The sequence below is a fragment of the Aethina tumida genome, chromosome 4, assembly GCF_024364675.1.
Source record: "Aethina tumida isolate Nest 87 chromosome 4, icAetTumi1.1, whole genome shotgun sequence".
Taxonomy (NCBI): Eukaryota; Metazoa; Arthropoda; class Insecta; order Coleoptera; family Nitidulidae; genus Aethina; species Aethina tumida.
The window spans coordinates 15,512,430-15,536,504 of NC_065438.1; the positions used below are offsets into that span (position 1 = coordinate 15,512,430).

Sequence of the window (24,075 nt, forward strand, 5' to 3'; positions counted from 1 at the left end):
CGTACCGCAAATATGAAAATGGTACCGGTTAATCTCTCTGTTTGACGAAGTCTGTTTGTCATTGTCAGAAGATGGGGCGTCGTACGAGAGATAAAAACTACGTAGGTGTGAAAACGATTAGGATTTCAAGCCTCTAACCGCAATTAATGCGAACGTTTAATTATTCCAAGGTGGGCTACCGTTTTCCTAAACTTGCATCTGGTCCGTTCTGTTTACCTGCGAAGTTCGCTTTCAACGAGCACCAAAACCAGCACCGGTGGTCTATATTTTATTCATGAAACTGTTCAAGCTGCGGAAGTGTGGTTCTACCAATTGTTTTTAATCATACTTGCATAAAATTACAATACGTTACTTAAGTGGGCTCATGTTTCAGTTTTAGCTTTTAGATATTATTCGTAAAGGTTCACATTAATAAAGTAAAACTAAAAAAGGTAAACATACAAGTAGAGGAATAAAAAGGTGTAGCGCCAAATGTATAGGTAGCCCTGCCGTATGAGTTAGGGGAGCCGCATAGACATAAAGATCTGCACAAGGAAGGGATTTCGGTAGACATGTGCACGTATGCATCTGTCGGTATGGCACATGCCCCGGCTCGGGTAGCAGGTAATTTCTGTTCGATTCAATTGAAACGAAACTCACCCTATTGTGCAATATCGAAAAGTTACCCCTCGTCTAGTGTAAACTCGCATCAAGACACCTTTTTTGTCCGGAATCACCGTGAAAAGGCCCGATTTACGAACAAAATCACTTGGCCAAATGAAAAAGCAATATATTATGATCACTGTTGGTTTTACCTCCGGACTAAGAATAAATGATTGTCTTTGTGTATCAACGGGGGTTGCAGTTGTGTCAAAAATATTGTTTGGTGTGGATACATTAAACAACTTACTGGATGGAAATTGAGGAAGTTGGTAGAGTCGTCTTCTTTGGATTAATTTCACTGATGAGGTTGCCTTTGGAAAATAAACTTCCGGAACTAGGTCTCATTTCTGGTTTTCCTAAAGAGTATCTACAAAAAAAATTATAATAGAAAGTTAGGTCTTGTGCCAATACTCAACCCTTAAGGCACCCACACTGAACCATCAAAAAAACTTCCGCACCAAGATCAACCCTTTAAAGCCACCCGCTTCTAAAAAACATCAGTGTATTAAAAAAAGTGGTCTGTGGCATGGTGTAGATACACAAATTATTAGATGTAAATGAATGAAATTGGTAAAATCATGTCCTATGCATTAATTTCACAGATGAGGTTGCCTTTGGCAAATAATCTTCCAGGCCCGGCTTTGATTTTTGGTTATCATAAAAGAGTTGTCTACAAAAAATTAATAATAGAACGTTAGGTCTTGTGCCAAAACACGATCCTTAAGGCACCCACACTGAATGGGCAAAAACCCAGCTACCTCCGCATCAAAGCCAACCCTTTAAAGCCACCCACTTTTAAAAAATCATCAGTGTATTAAGAAATAAGTGATCTATGTCATTGTGTAGATAATTAAACAACTAGATGTAAGTGAATGAAATTGGTAAAATCATCTTCTATGCATTAATTTCACAGATGAGGTTGCCTTTGGAAATTAATCTTCCAGACCTAGCTCTGATTTCTGGTTAGTTATAGTAAAAGAGTTATCTACAAAAAATTAATAATTGAAAATTAGGTATTGTGCCGAAACTGAACCCTTAAGGTATCCACACTGAACCATCAAAAAATCTCTGCTCTAATGACAACTCACTTCTAAAAAAATATCAGTGTATTAAAAAAAGGTGGTCTGTGATATGGTGTAGATACATTACACAACATATTAAATGTAAATGAAGGAAATTAGTGAAATAATCTTCTATGCATTAATTTCACAGATGAGGTTGCCTTTGGCAAATAATCTTCCTGGCCCAGCTTTGATTCCCGGTTATCATAAAAGAGTTATCTACAAAAAATTAATAATAGAACGTTAGGTCTTGTGCCAAAACACGATCCTTAAGACACCCACACTGAACCGGCGAAAACCCAACTACCTCCGCTCAAAAGCCAACCCTTTAAAGCCACCCGCTTTTTATACAAAAAAAAAATCAGTGCATTCCGATATCCGCTTAATCACCAACCACATCTGCACGATCCGTCTTGCAAGACGCCGTCGAGCGTTTTTTTGGCCAAGATCGGGGCAGATGATAAACAAACCAGAAGACCAACCCCTTTGACGTGCATCCTGTTCCATTCAGCGAAAATTCCAGCCACGTCATATCCACCGTCCGAAAATTAATGTGCTCTACATATGGGCATTTAAACAATACCTTGAGAAGGCTGTCCGTCACACCCCCTTCCTTGCGACGGGGCCACGTGTGTTAGACCGATAGACGACGCGTGTACACACGTGCAAAGTACGCCTCCGAACGTCAAGATGATACATCTGTCTCCCCGTTTGCAGTGGCGGATGTGCGTATTGTTTGGTCAAATTTATTAACAATAAAAGTGTGGCCGACGATTTGCATCAAACTTGCATTTGTATGCGCACGTCGCGGGGGAATCGGTTGTTCCGATAAAATATTGTCGGGTTTATTGAGTCGGTAATCAGATTTTTACAGGTGTGAATATTTTTGCATACGTTAGTCTCGAGTGGTCCTTTCAATGGGAGGAGAATGAGCCTCATTGTTTGTTAATGCACTGCGTGAATGGCTTAAAAAAATATCAACAACTTTTTTTTCTTTAGGTGCATGATTGCTATTGATTTAATGTTGTTTGGGGCAAGATCGAATGAATGTGACACAAAATTGGTACAAGGTTCAAATGCTCAAATAACAAATTATGAAATGCTGCTGAAGTACGTTGTTATTTTTTTGATTTTAACGGTTTTTACATCTGCGACTTCAGGACGTGATTTTTATACCTGTTTCCATCAAAGAAAGCGACGATTCCACTAGTTCGTTATGTGCAATAAAATTCACTATTCTGTCAAGGCTGAATGGAAAAAATATGTGACATAAAAAGTGTGTAAACTCGAATATCAGCTGCCTTCGAAACATAATAGGGCTGAGGTTGCCTGTCAAGACTGGATTTTAAAAGCGTCGCCTCCGAGCAAAACGAGAATTTATAGGAGGTACCCCGATGAATTTGATGTAAATTGTACACACACGGTGTGGTGCTTGTGCAAGTTTTATCAATTACGAAAACAACTTACGGGTATTTTGGACGAATTTACCGTTGGTGTGTCACCAAATCACACCTGTGTATAATCAATGCAGCACTGATACCGAATTGTCAAAGAGTCGTACTGTTCTCCCCGAGACGTATATCTATAGATTAGTTTGCACCCATTATACATCTGCTAGCCAAGAAATCAATAACAGATGTCTCAAAGAATAATAGTACTTCTTGATATGATTTTGATTCTGGCTGTTTTTTATTTGTCTTGTTAATATTTGGTGGTTGGTAACGATTTCTGTAACAAGTACAAGGCTCAAGTGTGCGTCAATATTTGTCAATAACGAAAGCTGTTCAATTACGTTCAATTAAAATCACACTTTGCACCTGGCGTTTAGATAAAACCGCACTTTCATAACATCAGCAGGAAAATGCTAATCCTGGCCATCAATTAATACCGGCTACCAGTTCTCGTGCATTTCAATTAAAACTCTCGCACATATCTGGCGTTATAAATACCCGCACATTTGTAATATCCGCATTTATCACCGTCTGAACGCCACCTAGACAACCCGAAAAGGGTCCACGTATCCCCAGGCCGGTGTGATTAGTGCACCAGACAGACATCACACTTATATGATAACCGTTGGCTGCAATAAATCATCGGAAATGATTACGTGGTTCGTAAGTATTCTGCTTACATACATACGTGGCTCCACGTTCATAATCAATTATGTTGGATGCCGGTAAGCACATGCAGGGGAAGACGGATAAATATACTTTTAGATAAATGGTTGTTGGTGTGTTGGAAGCTTGTTAAGGATAGGAAGGTGGATTTGACTTCGCCGTTGAATTATTTCAATGGATGACAGTCTGTGCTTTATGTTTACTGCGAAACGTAGGATGCCATAAAGGCAAGACACTTAGGATGAACGAAAAATCCACTGAAGATAGTATTATGATGTCTATACATCTCTACTGATAACATCAAGATGTGAATACAAGCTTTTACTCCAATGCACACAAAAATGTGACTTAGTCATCAAAGTAACATGTTTAATCTGGTATTTAATGATAATTAATTAATGTCTGATCTGTCAAAAGTGCAGACTTGGATGATTTTCAGCTTGTAATACAAATACCCACGTTTCCGTTAAAAACCTAATCCATCAAACATCGTTAGATCCACCAATTATGGTTTCACCCAGTGCTACAACTGTAATCTTCCTGTTGCAGAGATCCCAATCGAATCGGACGATTAATCTCCCCCGTTGTTCCCGCAGATGCCAATTTTCCCCATATATCGATAAGCCGTTTTAAAATACTTCCTTTTCCATTGTGTAAAATCTTATATCCCGCATTTTTCGACATTGCACTACAACAATAGTGCAAAAGACGTAGTGGGGATGCTTACTTTATATACCTGAGAATCTTGCAACCCCTCATCACATGCATCCAAAGACAAGCTCACTAAACAAGTAAGTCGAGTTGTGCCCGAGCTGGAAATACCTGTACGAGATATTTGTTTAAAAAACAAGTACCACAGACGACCATGCCTGTGAGCATCATGGCTAAAAACTACTCACAAAAACCGCTTAAGAAACGGCCCGTACCCATCATATGCGAGCCGGACGAGCCGGAGGATTTGAGCGTCAAAACCCACGAAACCCACCGAAACTCACCGCTGAGCTCGTTGCCGTCGTCGCCGAGGTCGTCGATGTGCTCGCCGGCCAGGACGCCGTCGCCGGAGACTTTCTACCATCCGCATCAGCAGTACGTGCCGCCAATCTGGCCCGCGTATCCGGCGTATCCGCCGCATCCGTACCATCCCCAGCTTCCGGTGCAGCCCGTGCCCAAGAAGACGTTCGTCTGTCAGTATTGTGAAAAAGTGTACACCACCATGGGGGCGCTGAAGATGCACGTCAGGACTCACACGTTGCCGTGCAAGTGCGAGATTTGTGGCAAGGCTTTTTCGAGGCCTTGGCTGCTGCAAGGACACATCAGGACTCACACGGGGGAGAAGCCGTTTTCTTGTGTGCATTGCAACAGAGCTTTTGCGGACAGATCCAATTTGAGGGCGCATCTGCAAACCCACACCGATTACAAGAAGTACGCTTGTGGAGGCTGCACCAAAAGCTTTTCCAGGATGTCTTTGTTGACTAAGCACATGGAAAAAGATTGTGTTAGACATTAATTTTTTTGTAAATTATTGTAAATATTGTAAATTTGTATGTAACTTAATTTATTTTAGCTTAAGTCTTTAATTTATTGTTAATTTATATTGTATTTTCTTAGGGATAGGTGTGAAAGTCTAGTCAAGAAAATAATGGATGAGAGTGTCTGATAGTCATTTAGTTTTAAGTATGTTTTTGGTTGTTGTTTATATGTAAATAAAATATTATTAGTTGAATGTACTGAAGTGTATCATTTACTTTTATGGTATAATATATCCGTTAAGTCACCTGATGAAACATCTGGGCACCCTATTTTGAACCAGTGTCGCCATCTATGCTCGACGTAGGACACTTCCCCTATAAGAAATTTTAAGTTCCATTCAATAATTTAAAAAAGTGTATAGGCATAAATCTAATAAAAATATAATAAACTATATATCAAAAAAAAAAAAAATTAATATTTATTATATAATTGATGTTTAATTTTTGAATTCAAATGAATATTTAAGTAATTTTTTATAACAATAATTTCTATAATATTTTATAAGGGTTAAAATAGATGTCTAGATAAAATTGTTTAAAAATCTTTAAAAATTAGAAAATTTTCAAAATTCAGCAATATTTTAATTAAATCGACACATTTTAAAAATTTGATAAACAAAAAACTTATCTCATCGAGAAACCAACTTTATTTTAATTCTGTATATTGTATATTTTCATAATTTTATTTTTATAAACTATTTTTTATATTCTATAAATGTATATTTATTTATTTCATAAATTTAAAACAATTTTCAAAATTTATGGTATTTTATTAAATAAAATGATTTTATTTATGTTATTGTAAATAAAGAATATGTTTTCGAATATTCCTGTTGTTGTTATAAAATGAATTTGGCAATGCAAATATTGAAACTAATTTTTAATAAGTTTCTAATTATATACCATAAAAATATTTGGAAAAGACAGATAACCTTAATGACATAAATACAACCAACCAACTAATATTGTAAACAAAATTAAAAACGGCATTAAGTGAAGGGGTTAAAAATAAACTGAAAAACACGTAAATCACATCCTCTATCATAAATGAAAGTATCGTCATTATGAGGAGGGCCTTCCCTAACACGTTGAGATATTTCCGAATGGTTGTAGTAGGGGTGTTTCCACAAGCAAAAACTACCTCTCTTCAAGTAGCGTAGTAGTGGGGCAAGGCTTATAAGAACGGTCGCACCAGCCACCCTAAAACCATATTCTGTTGAACGTTAGAACAGTTCAGTTGTAGACCTACAGTGCTAGAGACTTTGTGAACGTTTGCCTGTGACTGTTCCTGAACTTTGTGAATTTTGTGCCTATTGGATTATATTTTTACCATGCCTGTGTCGGATATCATGAAGAACTACGCCAACTGCCCACTCAAGAAACGTCCGGTGTTCTTCTACGATGATGCATCAGGTAGGTTTCATACAAGTTTAGAAAAAATTTAAAAAAGTTTAAAAGTTATCAAATGATACAATGATTTTTAAAACTTGACGACAAAGACTAAATTTATTTTGTTCTTTACAGATGAACCACAAAACCTTAGCACCAAACCTGAGGACTTAAGCAAAACAGGCCGTCTTTCACCGGCTTCCATCCCAGACTCAACACCTGAATCGCCACGTTCTCTCGAAACATCATCGCCAGCCAGATCCACACCTTCCCCAGTACATTATTACCAAGCACCACTGAGACCTGAAGTCTACCCAGCATCAATTTCTCCGGAATATTCGCCACAAACGTGGCACAGAAGTGTAGCCCCAGTTTACCCACACGGATACCACTTCTTGAGTTATCCATACGGCCATGAGTACATGCAACCACAGTACGTAACACCAACCTCGCCAATCAGACCACAACCTCTTCAACCTTTGGCCCTGAGGCCCAACATCTACACACCAATCGACCAACATTCCCTGAGCCCATCTTCGACCATTTCACCGCCACCCCAAGAAAACAAACAACCATCCAGACACGAGTGCGCCGACTGCGGAAAAGTCTACTCCACCTACTCCGGCCTAACCAAACACCGCCAGTTCCACTGCGCCGCCGGCGACGGACCGAAGAAAACCTTCAGCTGCAAGTACTGCGAGAAAACCTACACCTCGATGGGAGCGTTGAAAATGCACATCAGAACCCACACGTTACCGTGCAAGTGCACCATCTGCGGAAAAGCCTTCTCCAGACCGTGGCTGTTGCAAGGACACATTCGCACGCACACCGGAGAGAAACCCTTCTCTTGCAACTTCTGCAACAGAGCTTTCGCCGATAGGTCGAACTTGAGGGCTCACCTGCAGACCCACTCCGAAGTGAAGAAGTACTCTTGTACCGCTTGTAACAAGAGCTTTTCAAGGGTCTCGCTTTTGACCAAGCACACCGAAAGTGGATGCACCGGAAGCAACATGGTTTAGATTAGTTCTTGAACATTTGTTATTGAAATTTTATTTATTTGAGGTCCAATCAAAATTACATTCCGAAAACTGTTTTGTATATAGTGCCTTTCGAAAGACTGATGTACAAAGTATTGTATATAGTTAGATAAGAAATTAAGTTATTGTAAAATTATTATTTATTTTAGTCATATCTAGTCATGTTGATACTTACGTCCAGCTTAAAAGCTGGTTGTGCCTTAGTCATATATTTTATACTTTTTTAATAAAAAAGTTTTACCCCTTATATATGTTTTTTATTTCCATATTTTCTCAAAAAAAAATATAATAAATTTTATTTCTAATTTAATAACTGAAAAATAATCAATGAGCATCTCACTCAAAACTTGATCAAATATGTAGATAATCACCATAAAAGATATTTTAAAATAGACCTAAATATAAAATTTAGTGATTAAATGTAATAAATAGAACTTCTAATTAAGGAAGAATAAATATATTAATTTAATAACTGAAAAATAAAATAATGACTAAGTATAAATCAACATTCAAAACTTGATCAAATATTTAGTTAACCACTATAAAATAAAAAAAGATATTTTAACACAGACTCTAAATGTATATTTTATTTATTAAATTCAATAAATATTATTTCTAATTAAGAAAATACAAATATGTTAATTTAATAAATGAAAAATAAAATAATAAGCAAGTTTAACTCGATAAAAATTTGATCAAATATTCAGTTAACCATTATAAAATAAGAAGGGTATTTTAACACAGACTCCAAATGTATATTTTAATTATTAAATTCAATAAATACTATTTCTAATTAAAGAAATACAAATATATTAATTTAATAAATGAAAAATCAAATAATAAGTCTTGTCTTTCAAAACTTGATCAAATATGTAGTTAACTACTATAAAATAAGAAAAATGTATAACACGACATTCAAAATCTGATCAAAGACGTAGTTAACCACCACAAAATAATAAATATTAATTCTAATTAACGAAGTACAAATATGTTCAATTAATAACTAAAAAATAAAACAATACCATCAAAACTTGTTCAAATAAATTATAAAAAATGAATAAATTAAATATCAATTCAGTTATTTAATGTGTTTGTAAATATAATAAATAATATTCAAATTATTACAATTGCAGGAATATACCTGATTTGAAATAAAATTCTGACAACGATGTTATACGTTTAATATTACTATGAAATATAGAGAGGTGAGGGGTGCAGGTGATGCACTTCAAAAATGGGTGGTGGTGGGGCAGACCCCATAAATACAAACGCTGCATCCACCCCAAATTATATTCCCTCGTACCTTTGAACAGTTAAGTTGTAAGCTAACCGTTTGAGACATCGTAAACATCGTATTGGTGCCTGATATTAATTTTGTGAATAGTGCCTTTTGGATTATTTTATCACCATGCCTGTGTCAGATGCCAAGAAAAATTACTCCAAGTGTCCACTGAAGAAACGTCCAGTTTTTTATGAAGAAACTTTAGGTAAATTTCATTAATATTTTATTAAGTTTTTTTATATCAAATAAATTAATAATAATAATAATAATAATAATAATAATAATAATAATAATAATAATAATAATAATAATAATAATAATAATAATAATAATAATAATAATAATAATAATAATAATAATAATAATAATAATAATAATAATAATAAAAAAGTATTTTAACAACAACTAATTTTATTTTGTTATTTACAGATGAACCTGAAAACTTGAGCACAAAGCCTGAAGACTTAATCAAAACTGGCCGTCTCTCTCCAGAGTCAATCCCAGATTCATCACCAGCATCACCACGTTCCCTTGAAACGTCGTCGCCAATCAGATCTTCACCATCACCGGATCACTATTATCAAGCACAAATGAGACCTGAAATCTACCCAACTTCATTCTCCCCGGAATATTCGCCACAAACATGGCACAGAAGTGTGGCTCCAACATACCCACATGGATACCACTTCTTGACCTACCCATATCATCACGAATACATGTACCCACAACACGTTGCTTCACCAATCAGGCCACAACCTCTTCAACCTGTGGCTCTGAGACCGAATGTGTATACTTCAATTGACCAACATTCCTTAAGTCCATCGTCGACGGCTTCGCCACCACCGCAACAACAAGAAAACAAACAACCAACCAGATACGAATGCACCGACTGCGGAAAAATCTACTCCACATGCTCCGGACTAACGAAACACCGCCAGTTCCACTGCTCAGCAGGCGACGCACCGAAGAAGATCTTCAGCTGCAAGCACTGCGAGAAAACCTACACCTCAATGGGAGCCCTAAAAATGCACATCAGAACCCACACGTTGCCCTGCAAATGCACAATTTGCGGAAAAGCATTCTCCAGACCGTGGCTTTTACAAGGACACATTCGTACTCACACTGGAGAGAAACCGTTTTCCTGCACCCACTGCAACAGAGCCTTCGCCGACAGATCCAACTTGAGGGCTCACCTCCAGACACACTCAGAAATTAAAAAGTACTCGTGTAGTAGTTGCTCCAAAAGCTTTTCCAGGGTTTCTTTGCTGACCAAGCACACTGAAACTGGTTGCACTGCTAGTCACATGGTTTAATTGTTTATGTTAAATTAAAATTGTTAATGTTTAATTGAGAACAATCAAAATTGCATTCCAAAACTGTTTTGTAAATAGTGCCTTTCAAAAGACTGACGGAACAAAGTATTTGTAAATATTAGGTTAGGACTAAGTTATTTTAAAATTATTATTATTATTTATTATAGTCTTATCTAGTCATGTTGATACTTGCTTATAAGCTGGTTTGTGCCTTTAGTCATATATTTTATACTTTTTTAATAAAAAAGTTTTTATCCTTACATATGTTTTTTATTTATGAAAATTGGGTTCAACTGAGTTTTAGAAATTAACATGTGGTAGAAACAAATTTTGAAATTTAATTTATATTTAATTAATTATTATTACTTATTTAATTAATTATTATTATTATTATTATTATTATTTACTTAATTATTACACATACGAAATTAAAAACAGATGATTTATTAAAGTAGTAATTCTCTAACAAAACCAAAGAATCAATATCTGTAGAAGTGATAGATTTTTCAATACAGCTTCATTGAAAAAAAATTAAATAGATGATTCAACTCTTTTTTTGTAGGCAAAATATTCAGGAACCTTAATTATTATATAACAAAATATATTCGGTTTTTTATACAAAAGGGTATGTTAAAATTAACCTTTTTCAGTTTATTGTGAACTTGATCACTCAAGCAATTAAGATCAGCATTTTCTCAAGGTAACCCTTGGCCAAGGGTCCAAGGGTCGCATGAGGAACCTATGCAGATTAAAAAGAGTTGCATCCAGCCCTGAATGGACCACTTCCTTTTAGCCAAAAAAAAACATTTCCAGGTAACAATCATCCTTAAACAAAAAAGTCCGTGCCAATTTCATTAGAGGCAGTGATAGGTAGCCCGACGAACAATCGGGAAAGGTGTCCCATAGCGAAAGTCCGTTACGTTTTTGATCCGAATACAGCACATGCCCTTTTGACATGACCACATACGAGTATTATGTTCGCGGCACACATACAGGTCCTTATGGGATCACTGCATCACCTGCTCCCCTCACATCTGTCCCAGGACCAAAAGCACGGAGCCTGGACCGTCTGCGTCTCCCCGATTTTTTCGTTCTTTCATTGAAAACGAACAGCTGATCCCGAGCACGCTTTTCATCGTTTTTGGGCCGGCAATCGGGTTTTGGCGCTACTTTTTTTTTTAAGATGGACGCGAGTCCTACGGGACTTGTTCCGGCGGATTTTTGACTTTCCCATGCGGCCAAGGACGACCGTTTTTAATAAACTGATATGGGATGATGGTACTGGTTCTTGTTTTGGTATCGCGTCCGAGTCGAAGATGATTTGGACGACGATTGACCTTAGTGGGTCATCAACGGACTCTTCTCACACCAATTGGGCTTCAGGAATTTAGATCGGCAACTTGTTGCCAATATTTATGGACGTACGTTTTATAACATAATTTATTAATGAATTCCGAATAAAACATAAAATCTGTTACCAAACCGAATTGCACTATAAAAGTCAAAAAACATGTCAAAGGTTACGATAATAAAATTTAAACAGTGAACACCTGCGAATTCATTACAAATAAAATAGTAGCGATTGGGGACAAAACTCGTTGCATCTACAATTCCACAATATTTAAATAACTATTACGTTTACGACTAGACACACAATCGAGTTTAATACGGTAGTCGTAAAAATTCCACATTACAAAACTATAAACCCGCCATAAAACGAGTACAGAAGCCTTCCTGATATTCCATAATAGTCAATAACTCTTCTTCATTAGCAAAAAAACCGTCCAATAAAATTATACCCAAATTAATAAAATTTTTACGACTCTTTCATCCGGCATTGTTGCACCAATCTCCGTGGACCATCCCATTTAACATAATATCTTCCGTACCTCTCATTACGGACAGCCAAAAAAATCCGTTAGCATCCCCGGCTCATTGTCTTACGGAAAAGGATCGAGGGCCTCGCGCTGAACTTCAGGTAGTACCGGCCCGAAAAACCGGAACCTTAAAAAATTGTCGACCCCATTCCGGAACGAGCCGATATGTATCGTAAATAAATACAAAAACCATTGTTGGGAAACTTCACAGGTCGGAGCTCTATTGTGACGGTGTGCATGGGTATCTCATCTGCCGTGATTTAAGGTCGACGGGACAAAAATGTGCTGATATGGCCCCATATGAATATGGATAAGGAGGTTATTTATTGAGTTGCGCAATCGGGTATTGAAAACCTGTTTGGGCGCGCCCAAGCCGAAAAATTATTTCCGATAGTTTTCCGTCAGGATGGCGGCGAACAATGGTGGTTTTTTTTTTTGGGTGAAAGGGAAATTTATTCACTAGTTGCGGTCTGGCTATAAATTCTTAGAAGTAAATTACCCAGTCAGAAACTTGTCTTAACGTACAAAATTTGAAGGTGCTCAATTCTTCGTCTTTGCTCCCCTTCATGATCATTATTTCCGAAGGCCACGTAGTTTTTTACGTGTCAGGAGGAAGCGCCTCTAACACAAACCAGAAGCACGTTATTTATAAAACCCATGATGACACACTTCAGTTATCGCAGCCCAAAGAGGCGACTCGCGATTACTCCAACGCAATCGCCGATATTCGGTCCCCATCCCTTAAGAAAAAAAGCGAAATTAGCCACGTACGGGCTGAAATCTGGCCGCAGATCGGCAGTCACATGTGCGGCAGCTGTGCGTAGGAGTCCGCCGGCAATCACCAAGGGCCCAGCGCTAATCGATTGACGCGTGGCTCAGACGTTTTCACTAAGCTGAATGGAACCGTTCAATCCGGTAAAACACACGCAGGTGCGTCGTAGACGTTTTGTCGTTGCACATAGCCGGAGAGAGAGAGGAATTTCGAGACCGTTGAATGCAGTTTTTGTTGCGTAAAAACCAAGGAGAATTTTTTCAGGCATTGTGTGCCAGACGTCTGGCGTGCCCGAAGTCAGACCCACAGCGAAGGTGGATTGGGGGGTGGTTGGCGTTCTCTAACGCGATTTGTTCCGATTGGATTGGGGCAATTGGCACCGGAAACGTAAAAACATCAAAAAATTTCTCGTCGAGGAGACATTCCAGGGGCTAGTCCTGCTGACTGCTGATGACTTTTACTCATTACCCTTGAAATTTCTATCATATTTACAAGTTATTACAATCTTTACAATTTAATAAAGTAATCATTTCGCAATCTTTATGATTTAAGTGTATGTTGCTGGGTTTTTTCCCTCAGTAAGTAGGCAAATACGTTACGACAGGAATATGATACCAATATTCATTAAAATAATTAAATATCAGATAAAATCACATGCTTTATGCATAAAAGGTTAATGAATTAGAAGAGTTATGTTGGTAAGTTTTACATCGATCACTGCAGGACTTGCTGCTACTACGCCTAGATTAATAAATATGAAGGCTGTAGACCCCTAATTGTGGGTATTAAAGTTCAGTGATTAAAATAAATTACCCAATACACACTTAAATTAAACACATTAACTTTACGAATTAATTATTGATTACCCGGTGTATTTCCAGCAAATTATTCACGTGATAAATGGAATAAAACAATCTTGTGGTGTGTTTGTTTTGATCATATACCTGCAGCCCAAAAACGCAACACAGTTTGTCAAAGAAAAAGTCCCTTTTCGTGAACACGTGTGCCAGATGTGCAGCATCAATTAGTATTTTCCTAAAAGCACGAGGCCACGATGATAAATTTATACTTTATAAATCCAAACGTACTGAAAAATCGTCCATCATTTTTTTAAGCTGAAAGATAAATCTTTCGAACGTTTACATTTCGGTGGTAATTGTTTCTGGAGCGTTTTTGCGTCGCTCCCGTTGTTTTCGCGGCAACGAATCACTTCTGGTCCACGGATCGCATCAGCTGGTCCCGAATAAAAGTCCAGCCCTGCGGCAAGAAGCTAAGTAAAAGAAATACCTGTCCATTATGCGTGCACAAAGACCGACAACAAAGCAGCATTCATTCGCAAAGAATGAACTATACCTAACCTGTCGTTATGATTTGCCAAGTCGAAAATATATTTCACCTCAGTAATCATTGTCAACCATTGAGAAAAAGGCCACGCATTGTTCGTACGAAATTCCATTGATTTCTCGGAGATGCCAGAAGATAAAGTATCATCGAACTTTTTTCGGGCATTATGTGTTCTACAGTTTTTTCGGGGAGATAAGATTTTATTGCGAGCTTTGTGCAATGCTGAAGAAATAGTAAAATAATCCCTTGTATCAAATTTTGACTTCCTTGCGTGTGAATCGAGATGCTGGACAGTTTCCTTAAATAACATTTTCTTGCATAATAGGCTTTGGATCAGATAACTTGTTACTTTAGCTGATGCGTCACTGAAGTCTTTTGGGTCATTTTTAAGGACGTTATTTAAGAGGACTTGAAAGATGTCCAAAATAAGTCTGATATATCATATTTTATTATATTATATTTATTTTTTCAATACCGGAAGTCAGATGATTTTGGTTTCGTCACTTGAAAAGTGGAAATGAAGATTTCAAATTGTCAGTCTGAAGTCATTCTGAAAACTGTATCAACGAAGAAATAAAGGAATCAAGAATCAAACATCAAAAAGAAGCTTAAAATTTAGAAGTTAATTAAAGGTGGCAAACCTGGTGAAAATATACTTAATCTAAGAAAGATTCTGGTAATTATATAATGAACATGGTATAATTTTATATATTGATAATGTATCAAAGGGATTAAACCAATTGTTTACTACTCTCAAATTCTTCCATCAAATGAGCACATGTCTCATCAGAAACAAAAAATAAGCTTAAAATGTTAAATTAGAAGTTTTAATTAAGTCTTCCACCATACAAGGTGATTCACTTAACTTATTCATGAGAAATTTATGGAGAATGGAAATGCAGCGATTTAAATTTTTTGTAGAAATTGTAACATGACCTCATCTATCTTACCTATTTTATTTTTTAATAAAATTTCATTTCCGGTTTCGCCGGAAGTGACAACAACTATTATATTCAATGGAACGCCCTGTAAAAATTTGAATTTTTAAATTCTTCATTGAAATATATGTCCTATACTTAAACCAAATAGTTTTTGAGTTTTTGAATTTTCTTAGACTGATGGTCTATCTAAAATGTTTGTAAAGTCACCAATTTCGATGCTGAAAAATTCATTTTTGGGATACAGGTTAACCAAGAATTGTCCAATTAGATGCCATAATTAGTATTTCCAAATTTTATACAGGGTGTTCATTATACACGTTCAATTTTGTGCATCAATAATTTTGTTGAAAATGAACGTTATTTTTGTGTTATTGGTAAAACCTCTATTAATTTATGTATAAGGAATGCTTATATCAATAGAAATTTTTTAAATATTCCATTTAATTATAATAAACGTACAGGTTATTCCATTGAAACAACAAAAATTATTGATGTTTGAAGACGCACAAAGTTAAATGTAAATAATGAACACCCTGTATAAAATTTTGGAGTACTAATAATGAATTCTTGGTGTTACGTGTTAGGTTAATGTGTATGCCAAAAAGAAACTTTGTAGCATCAAAATTGGTGTTTTTTCAGAGATTTTATTCAGACCATCGATTTATCAATTTTTTAGAATAAAAAATTACTAACTCAAGAACTATTGGTTTTGGATTTAGGATATAGTATAGCCATTTTTTTTGCAAATATACGTAGAATTTAAAAATGCAAAAATATACTGGATATTCCGGCAAAACCAGAATTATAAATTTGTTCAAAATTAATTGAAAAAATAGTCCAAGTCACATGATAATATGTAATTATTAATAAGTTGATATATTAAATATTTTAGATATTTCTTCATGTGACTGTTACTCAATTTTGTCATCGTCCACGTAATAAATGATTTAATGAAGAAAACAGAGGTTGTTTCAACACTAATTATTTTTTCTCGTGGTATGAATTGGCTTGTAAAACTGCAAGAAACTATTGATTGCACTGATGGTCAATAAAATGTACTTCAAAGAAAGTTATAGTAAAGGTTGAAGGCGTACTTTTTACTCATGAATTGTTACTGAATATTTTCATTTTCAGGTCACTTGTTCGTACCAAATCAGAGTCAAAATTGGTCACAAAACAATCATTTGGAATAACACACATAAAATTAGCAATTAAACAAGTTCCACATGAACAAAATTGGTTTTGGTTGTATTTTTAAGTAACTTAATTAACACACCCTTAAAAAAAAGTATCCGAACCATTAGAAATGTATCACAGTCACTTTGAAATAATAACAGCCCCCGTCTTGGTTGTCAACAAGTGCTATTTTTAAGGAAACTCCTAAAAACACCGTGATCAATTAACCGCGTCTATTTCCGTCTACCCCAACGCCATCCCCATTCTTTCCCCGCTTTTCGGATACAAAGTGCGTCTTTATTTACACCAAAATCGGAATCCGGACCAGACAATCGGTTGCAGAAGGGCCACGGTCGATCCAAAATAGACCCGACACACACGTGTGCACGTGCAAAAGCGACGAAAATAAAAATTTTTGAACGATCTAACAAAATCAATATTTGCATTTGTACTACAATCCATTTCGTTTGACGATAATTGTCGCCGCTTTTGTAGTAATAAATGTCCGTTTTAAATTTGCCACAAAGACCGTTTCGTGTACCCACAACTCGTATTTTTCGCTCCTGTTAATTACCTCGGTGTAAAGCGAGCGTGTGTCGGTGAATTGTCCATTAAGACTGGAAGAGATAAAATTATTATGCAACGGCCGTTATCGTTTTAGAAATATACGAAGCAATTTTATGAGTTAAAAGCAAATAAATACGGGACTGCACGTTTTAACACCTATAAAGGCAATAATGGTAATTACATTGTTTAAAGAACTGGTTAACGAGAGACGCATTTGTCTCAATTAAGTCATTATCCGGCGAGATTGTCGTCCATCTTTTTGCAAAAATGCTAAACTACATGCCGGTTAATTAGCTTATGGCAGCAGGTTTTTGCCGGTTGAATTTATGTTGTTTGCCTCGTTAGAGGAAGCACTCCACATCGGTGTCACCAGAATTAACTTGTAAAGACGTAAATTACCTTTTTATGTTGGCCTTGCGACCGGAAATCGACGAACGCCGTCCGTTACGTGCGTACGAAACATGAGATTCGGGGACGTGTGCGTAAATTCGAGAGAAAACCCCCTCCCGAAAAACTGGCCAAAAGAATGGGATGTTTGCAGGGACCCAACGGTAGGAATAGCGCATTTCCGCACTTACCAACACGTGCCTACATTTCCTGTTCCTGAATTACCGCTTTTTTGTCTGAGGACACAATACGGGGAAATTTAAGATGATTCAAATATTGGGCATCGTGTGCACGACGTATGAGTGTTTGAACTGTTTGTCATTGGTGTGCAAATGGATCCTTTTCATGTTTTTGTCAATGTTTAATTGGAATTCAACAAATTTGGCCAATTTTGTGACACAATGGAAATGTTTATTTTTTTGGCAGATAATTAAATTGTTAAGAGTAAAATGAGTAAAAATGTTTAATTTCACATCTGTTTACACACAAAATAACATTTGATTAAATTTGAATTTACAATAAAGATTTATGTCGAAGTAATTAAAAAACAGTTTTTTAAAAGAAGTCTTCATATCTTCACATTCTAAACAGTTTAAAAGTGACAAAAATGGAAATGTTGTAGTATTGGAAGGTTGAATTTCATTTTTCAAATAGTCAATTAAATTATTGGGAGTTTTTAAAATGAGTGAAAATGTTTAACTCACTTTCAACTCACTATTTTCATACAAAACAGATACAACCGAAAACAGGATTTAATTAGATTCAAATTTATATTAAAGACTTATGACAAGGCAACCAAAAAACAGTTTTTTAAAAGAAATCTTCATATTTCTAATCTAATCTAATCAGTTTAAGGCGACAAAAATGGAAATGTATTAAAAAATGGAATTTGATTTTTCAAAGAGACAATTAAATTGTTAAAAGTGTATAAAGTGAGTAAAAATATTTAATTTCACCTACAACTCACTGTTTACACATAAAACGAGGTAACCAAGAAACAGTTTTTTAAAAGAAATCTTTGTATCTTCGTAATTTAATCAGTTTAAAGGTGTCAAAAATGGAAAAGTAGTTTTGAAAGATTAAATTTGATTTATCAAATAGACAATTAAATTGTTAAGAGTTTATAAAGTGAGTAAAAATATTTAATTTCACCTACATCTCACTGTTTACATATAAAACAAATACAACCAAAAACAGCATTTGATTAGATTTAAAATAACAGTAAAGAATTATGACGTGGTAACCAAAAAAACAGTTTTTTAAAAGAAATCTTTATATCTTCGTGATTTAATCAGTTTAAAGGTGTCAAAAATGGAAATGTGGTTTTGAAAGATTAAATTTGATTTTTCAAATAGACAATTAAATTGTTAAGAGTGTATAAAGTGAGTAAAAATATTTAATTTCACCTACATCTCACTGTTTACACATAAAACAGATACAACCAAAAATAGCATTTAATTAGATTTAAATTAACAGAAAAGAATTAAAACGAGGTAACCAAGAAACAGTTTTTTAAAAGAAATCTTTGTATCTTCGTAATTTAATCAGTTTAAAGGTGTCAAAAATGGAAATGTAGTTTTGAAAGATTAAATTTGATTTTTCAAATAGGCAATTAAATTTTTAAGAGTTTATAGTGAGTAAAAATGTTTAATATCACTTTCAACTCACTCTTTACATATAAAACAGGTACAACCGATAACAGCATTTGATTAGATTTAAAATAACAGTAAAGAATTATGATGTGGTAACCAAAAAACAGTTTTTTAAAAGAAGTCTTTATATCTTCGTGATTTAATCAGTTTAAAGGTATCAAAAATGGAAATGTAGTTTTGAAAGATTAAATTTGATTTTTCAAATAGGCAATTAAATTTTTTAGAGTTTATAGTGAGTAAAAATGTTTAATATCACTTTCAACTCACTGTTTACATATAAAACAGGTACAACCGAAAACAACATTTGATTAGATTTAAAATAACAGTAAAGAATTATGACGTGGTAACCAAAAAACAGTTTTTTAAAAGAAGTCTTTATATCTTAGTGATTTAATCAGTTTAAAGGTATCAAAAATGGAAATGTAGTTTTGAAAGATTAAATTTGATTTTTCAAATAGGCAATTAAATTTTTAAGAGTTTATAGTGAGTAAAAATGTTTAATATCACTTTCAACTCACTGTTTACATATAAAACAGGTACAACCGATAACAGCATTTGATTAGATTTAAAATAACAGTAAAGAATTATGACGTGGTAACCAAAAAACAGTTTTTTAAAAGAAATCTTTGTATCTTCGTAATTTAATCAGTTTAAAGGTGTCAAAAATGGAAATGTAGTTTTGAAAGATTAAATATGATTTATCAAATAGACATTTAAATTGTTAAGAGTTTATAAAGTGAGTAAAAATATTTAATTTCACCTACATCTCAGTGTTTACACATAAAACAGATACAACCAAAAACAGCATTTGATTAGATTTAAAATAACAGTAAAGAATTATGAAGTGGTAACCAAAAAACAGTTTTTTAAAAGAAATCTTTGTATCTTCGTAATTTAATCAGTTTAAAGGTGTCAAAAATGGAAACGTAGTTTTGAAAGATTAAATTTGATTTTTCAAATAGGCAATTAAATTTTTAAGAGTTTATAGTGAGTAAAAATGTTTAATATCACTTTCAACTCACTCTTTACATATAAAACAGGAACAAACGATAACAGTATTTGATTAGATTTAAAATAACAGTAAAGAATTATGATGTGGTAACCAAAAAACAGTTTTTTAAAAGAAGTCTTTATATCTTCGTGATTTAATCAGTTTAAAGGTATCAAAAATGGAAATGTAGTTTTGAAAGATTAAATTTGATTTTTCAAATAGGCAATTAAATTTTTTAGAGTTTATAGTGAGTAAAAATGTTTAATATCACTTTCAACTCACTGTTTACATATAAAACAGGTACAACCGAAAACAACATTTGATTAGATTTAAAATAACAATAAAAAATTATGACGTGGTAACCAAAAAACAGTTTTTTAAAAGAAATCTTTATATCTTAGTGATTTAATCAGTTTAAAGGTATCAAAAATGGAAATGTAGTTTTGAAAGATTAAATTTGATTTTTCAAATAGGCAATTAAATTTTTAAGAGTTTATAGTGAGTAAAAATGTTTAATATCACTTTCAACTCACTCTTTACATATAAAACAGGTACAACCGATGACAGCATTTGATTAGATTTAAAATAACAGTAAAGAATTATGACGTGGTAACCAAAAAACAGTTTTTTAAAAGAAATCTTTGTATCTTCGTAATTTAATAAGTTTAAAGGTGTCAAAATTGGAAATGTAGTTTTGAAAGATTAAATTTGATTTTTCAAATAGACAATTAAATTGTTAAGAGTGTATAAAGTGAGTAAAAATATTTAATTTCACCTACATCTCACTGTTTACACATAAAACAGATACAACCAAAAACAGTATTTGATTAGATTTAAAATAACAGTAAAGAATTATAACGAGGTAACCAAAAAACAGTTTTTTAAAAGAAATCTTTATACCTTCGTGATAGTTTAAAGGTATCAAAAATGGAAATGTAGTTTTGAAAGATTAAATTTGATTTTTCAAATAGACAATTAAATTTTTAAGAGTTTATAAAGTGAGTAAAAACGTTTAATATCACTTTCAACTCACTGTGTACATATAAAACAGGTACAACCGAAAACAGCGGTTGATTAAATTTAAATTTATTATAAAAGATTTATGTTGAGATAATCTTAAAACATTTTTTCAAAATAAGCCTACGTTGTTACATGAATTAATCAGTTAAAAGAGACGAAATAATAATGTCAATGTATTAAAAAATCAATTTTGATTTTCCTGATAGTTAATTAAATTGTTATGAGTTTATAATTTCACCTTCAGCTTACTTTACACATAAAAACGACTACGAAAACTGCGTTGATTAAATTAAAATTTACAGTAAAGATTTGTGTCGAGATAATCTAAAAACATTTTTTTTCCAAAGAAGCCTTCGTACCTGCACGATTTAATCAGTTCGAGCACACACAAAACAATTATCAATGGATACAGCCAGATCCGTGCCAAGATTAGCCTACTAAGGAATAAAAAAACACTTCTATCTAATTAGTTCTGTTTGGTATAATGCGTAAATCATACACGGTTTTAATTAAACCACATTGAACCTCGCAAACATTAATGAAGTGTTTATTGTGCAATCAGGATCTTAACAACTAATATCACTGATATTTGCTTAATGAATTATACGATCGAGGCGTGTTGATGATTTATCTACAATTTGTATTGATAATTTCGTATTATTTTTAAGTGATACTTTAGTAGCCAATTAACCGAAGTAAAATTTTAATTAACTGTAACCTTTATTATACACCATTTCCATCATGTGTAATAAATAATTTGAGCAGGTTGTTTTATGGGCCGTAAATTATTCGAAATAAGCAGAAATTATTAATTATTAGAGCCCGATCATTTTTTACTTTACGTTTTAATAATGCCGGCATTGAAAAGTTATTAAAGACTTAACGTTTAATTTGTCAAACGTGTGCAGGATTAAGGGATTATAATTATTAATAAAAAAGCCGGAACTCGATAACCAAAATGTTGATAAGTATTTATCAATTTTTTTTATTAAATATAAATTCCACAATTCCAACCCGGAATGCAAAATATGCTAAACAGAAACAATGTACGGAATCCGAACAAGGCTAACTTCAAAGCAGACAAGTGAAGGCGGTCACGATATTTCAATGGCTCATTGATTTTGTACAGAATTGAATTTTTGGCAAAATTTGCTCAAATCGCCAATATTTAAATTTATTGCAAAAATATACAATATATTTTTTAGTACCTGATAAAGTAGTATACTATTTTTGTTGATGGTTAATTGGTTAATCTTACAAATTAACTATCTATTAAGGAGCCAAAGAAACTGTAAAAGTACTAACATACTTACAAATTGAGCAAATTCATGAGAAACTTACTCACTCAGCTACTTTAGTCAATAGAAAATGAGTTCTGCTTCTTCATGACGACACAAGGCCATAGATTTCATTAGAGGCTCAAAGGAAGCTTGTAAATGTTAAATTGGAAGTTCTACCCTAGTCATCATGTAGCCTAGATATTTCTCCAAGTGTTTATTAAATATTTTTATTACTGTTCATTTTCTTATATAATAAACGATTTAATTTTGAAAGGGAAGTTAAATTAATCTGTTCTTAAGTTCCTAGATTTTTTTCTCCTGGTATAAATTTGCTTGTAGAACGTTGAATTATTTTTTTAAAAAGTGTAGTTATTTATTATATAAAGTACTAATAAAGTTTAATATTTTTTCAGTTACCTAATTTATTTTTTCTAAAATATTATAGTGATTTATTAACACAATCTTATATTATATAAATACACAAGGTGTTCTTAAAATGAGTGGTCAAAATTTGGGAGAAGTTATAACACATCTAATAATGGAGAAAATAATATTATATTTTTTTTTCTCCTGAAGTCTCTCCTGAAGAAAATACAATCCCTCAAATATAAATTTCAAAAAATGTTTTTTCTCATATTTTCGTAACCTTTCCTCCAATCGTATTTAAATTTGATATATTATCCAAAAATACATAATATAATAAACTTTTTCCATACTGACACAGTGTAGAATCTGAGGGGGGTTCCCCCTTATTTTTACTATTTTTTTACGCCATTGAATATTTTTGAATTTGTTTAAGGTTTTCATATTCTTTGCATAATTTAGAAAAGAAAAATACCTTGATTAATTTTGATTTACGAAGCCGTTTTTAAAATATTCCAGTTTTAATGTTTATTGTAATTTTCTCCAAACATTAAAACTGAAATATCTCAAAAATTACTGTGTTAATCACATTTAATAAAAGCATCCTTTTTCTTCTAAATTGTGAAAAGTATATAATAGGCTTAATAATTTTAAAAAATATTTAATATTGTAGAAAATAGGACGAAAAAAGAAGAGAAACCCCAAAAACTAAATATGAGACAAATTGGAGGGGTTGCATTCTCTTCAAGAGATATTTTAGAAAAAAAATACCATTGAATCTGTTCTAGTTGCACCTAAATTTTAACATATTGTTTATTATATAACATTATATTTTTGAACGTATAAAATATAAATTAAAATATAAAATAAAAATGTTAAGATATTAATAGCTCCTCCATATAATGAAACGCATTAAAAACCTATAAAAATAATTTGTTAATAAACAAAAGATAAGATAAAAATTGCATTAACAAAACATCAATAAAACCGGAGTAAAAGTTGTTTATATCTCCAGAAAAAATTGATTTAAACACTTGTATCAATCAACAGTACAAACAGTAAATCAATACCCGATAAACTTAAATATGCACCATAAAATAAAAATAAAACCTGTGTTTATCACAAATATACATCAGGAAAAAATAATTTACCTACGTAAATTATAAAAGCATTGATATGATTATATAGGAAGTTGGTACTTAATCTATAAACTAACTATTAATTATCACACACAAAACAAGATATTGTAGTATGAAAGAGCATAACGAATTGAACAATATGGCCTTGCACCATTCACACATAGACATACATATATATGCAGGCAGTAAGGTTCAA

General features: G+C 33.5%; 2 protein-coding genes across 2 annotated transcripts; both read left to right on the forward strand.

Moving 5' to 3' along the window:
* Window positions 1–4,951: 4,951 nt before the first annotated feature.
* Window positions 4,952–8,022, forward strand: LOC109607039 (zinc finger protein SNAI2-like). The gene is made up of 3 exons (XM_049966425.1): window positions 4,952–5,315; window positions 6,660–6,762; window positions 6,874–8,022. Exons 1-3 carry the CDS (start codon window positions 5,034–5,036, stop codon window positions 7,755–7,757), a joined length of 1,269 nt encoding a protein of 422 aa, XP_049822382.1. The 5' UTR covers window positions 4,952–5,033; the 3' UTR covers window positions 7,758–8,022.
* A 1,094-nt stretch (window positions 8,023–9,116) lies between these two features.
* LOC109607916 (protein snail homolog Sna-like) lies at window positions 9,117–10,503 on the forward strand. Its single transcript, XM_020024369.2, has 2 exons — window positions 9,117–9,262; window positions 9,487–10,503. The coding sequence occupies exons 1-2, from the start codon at window positions 9,184–9,186 to the stop codon at window positions 10,368–10,370; spliced, it is 963 nt and encodes a 320-aa protein (XP_019879928.2). The 5' UTR covers window positions 9,117–9,183; the 3' UTR covers window positions 10,371–10,503.
* Window positions 10,504–24,075: the final 13,572 nt, after the last annotated feature.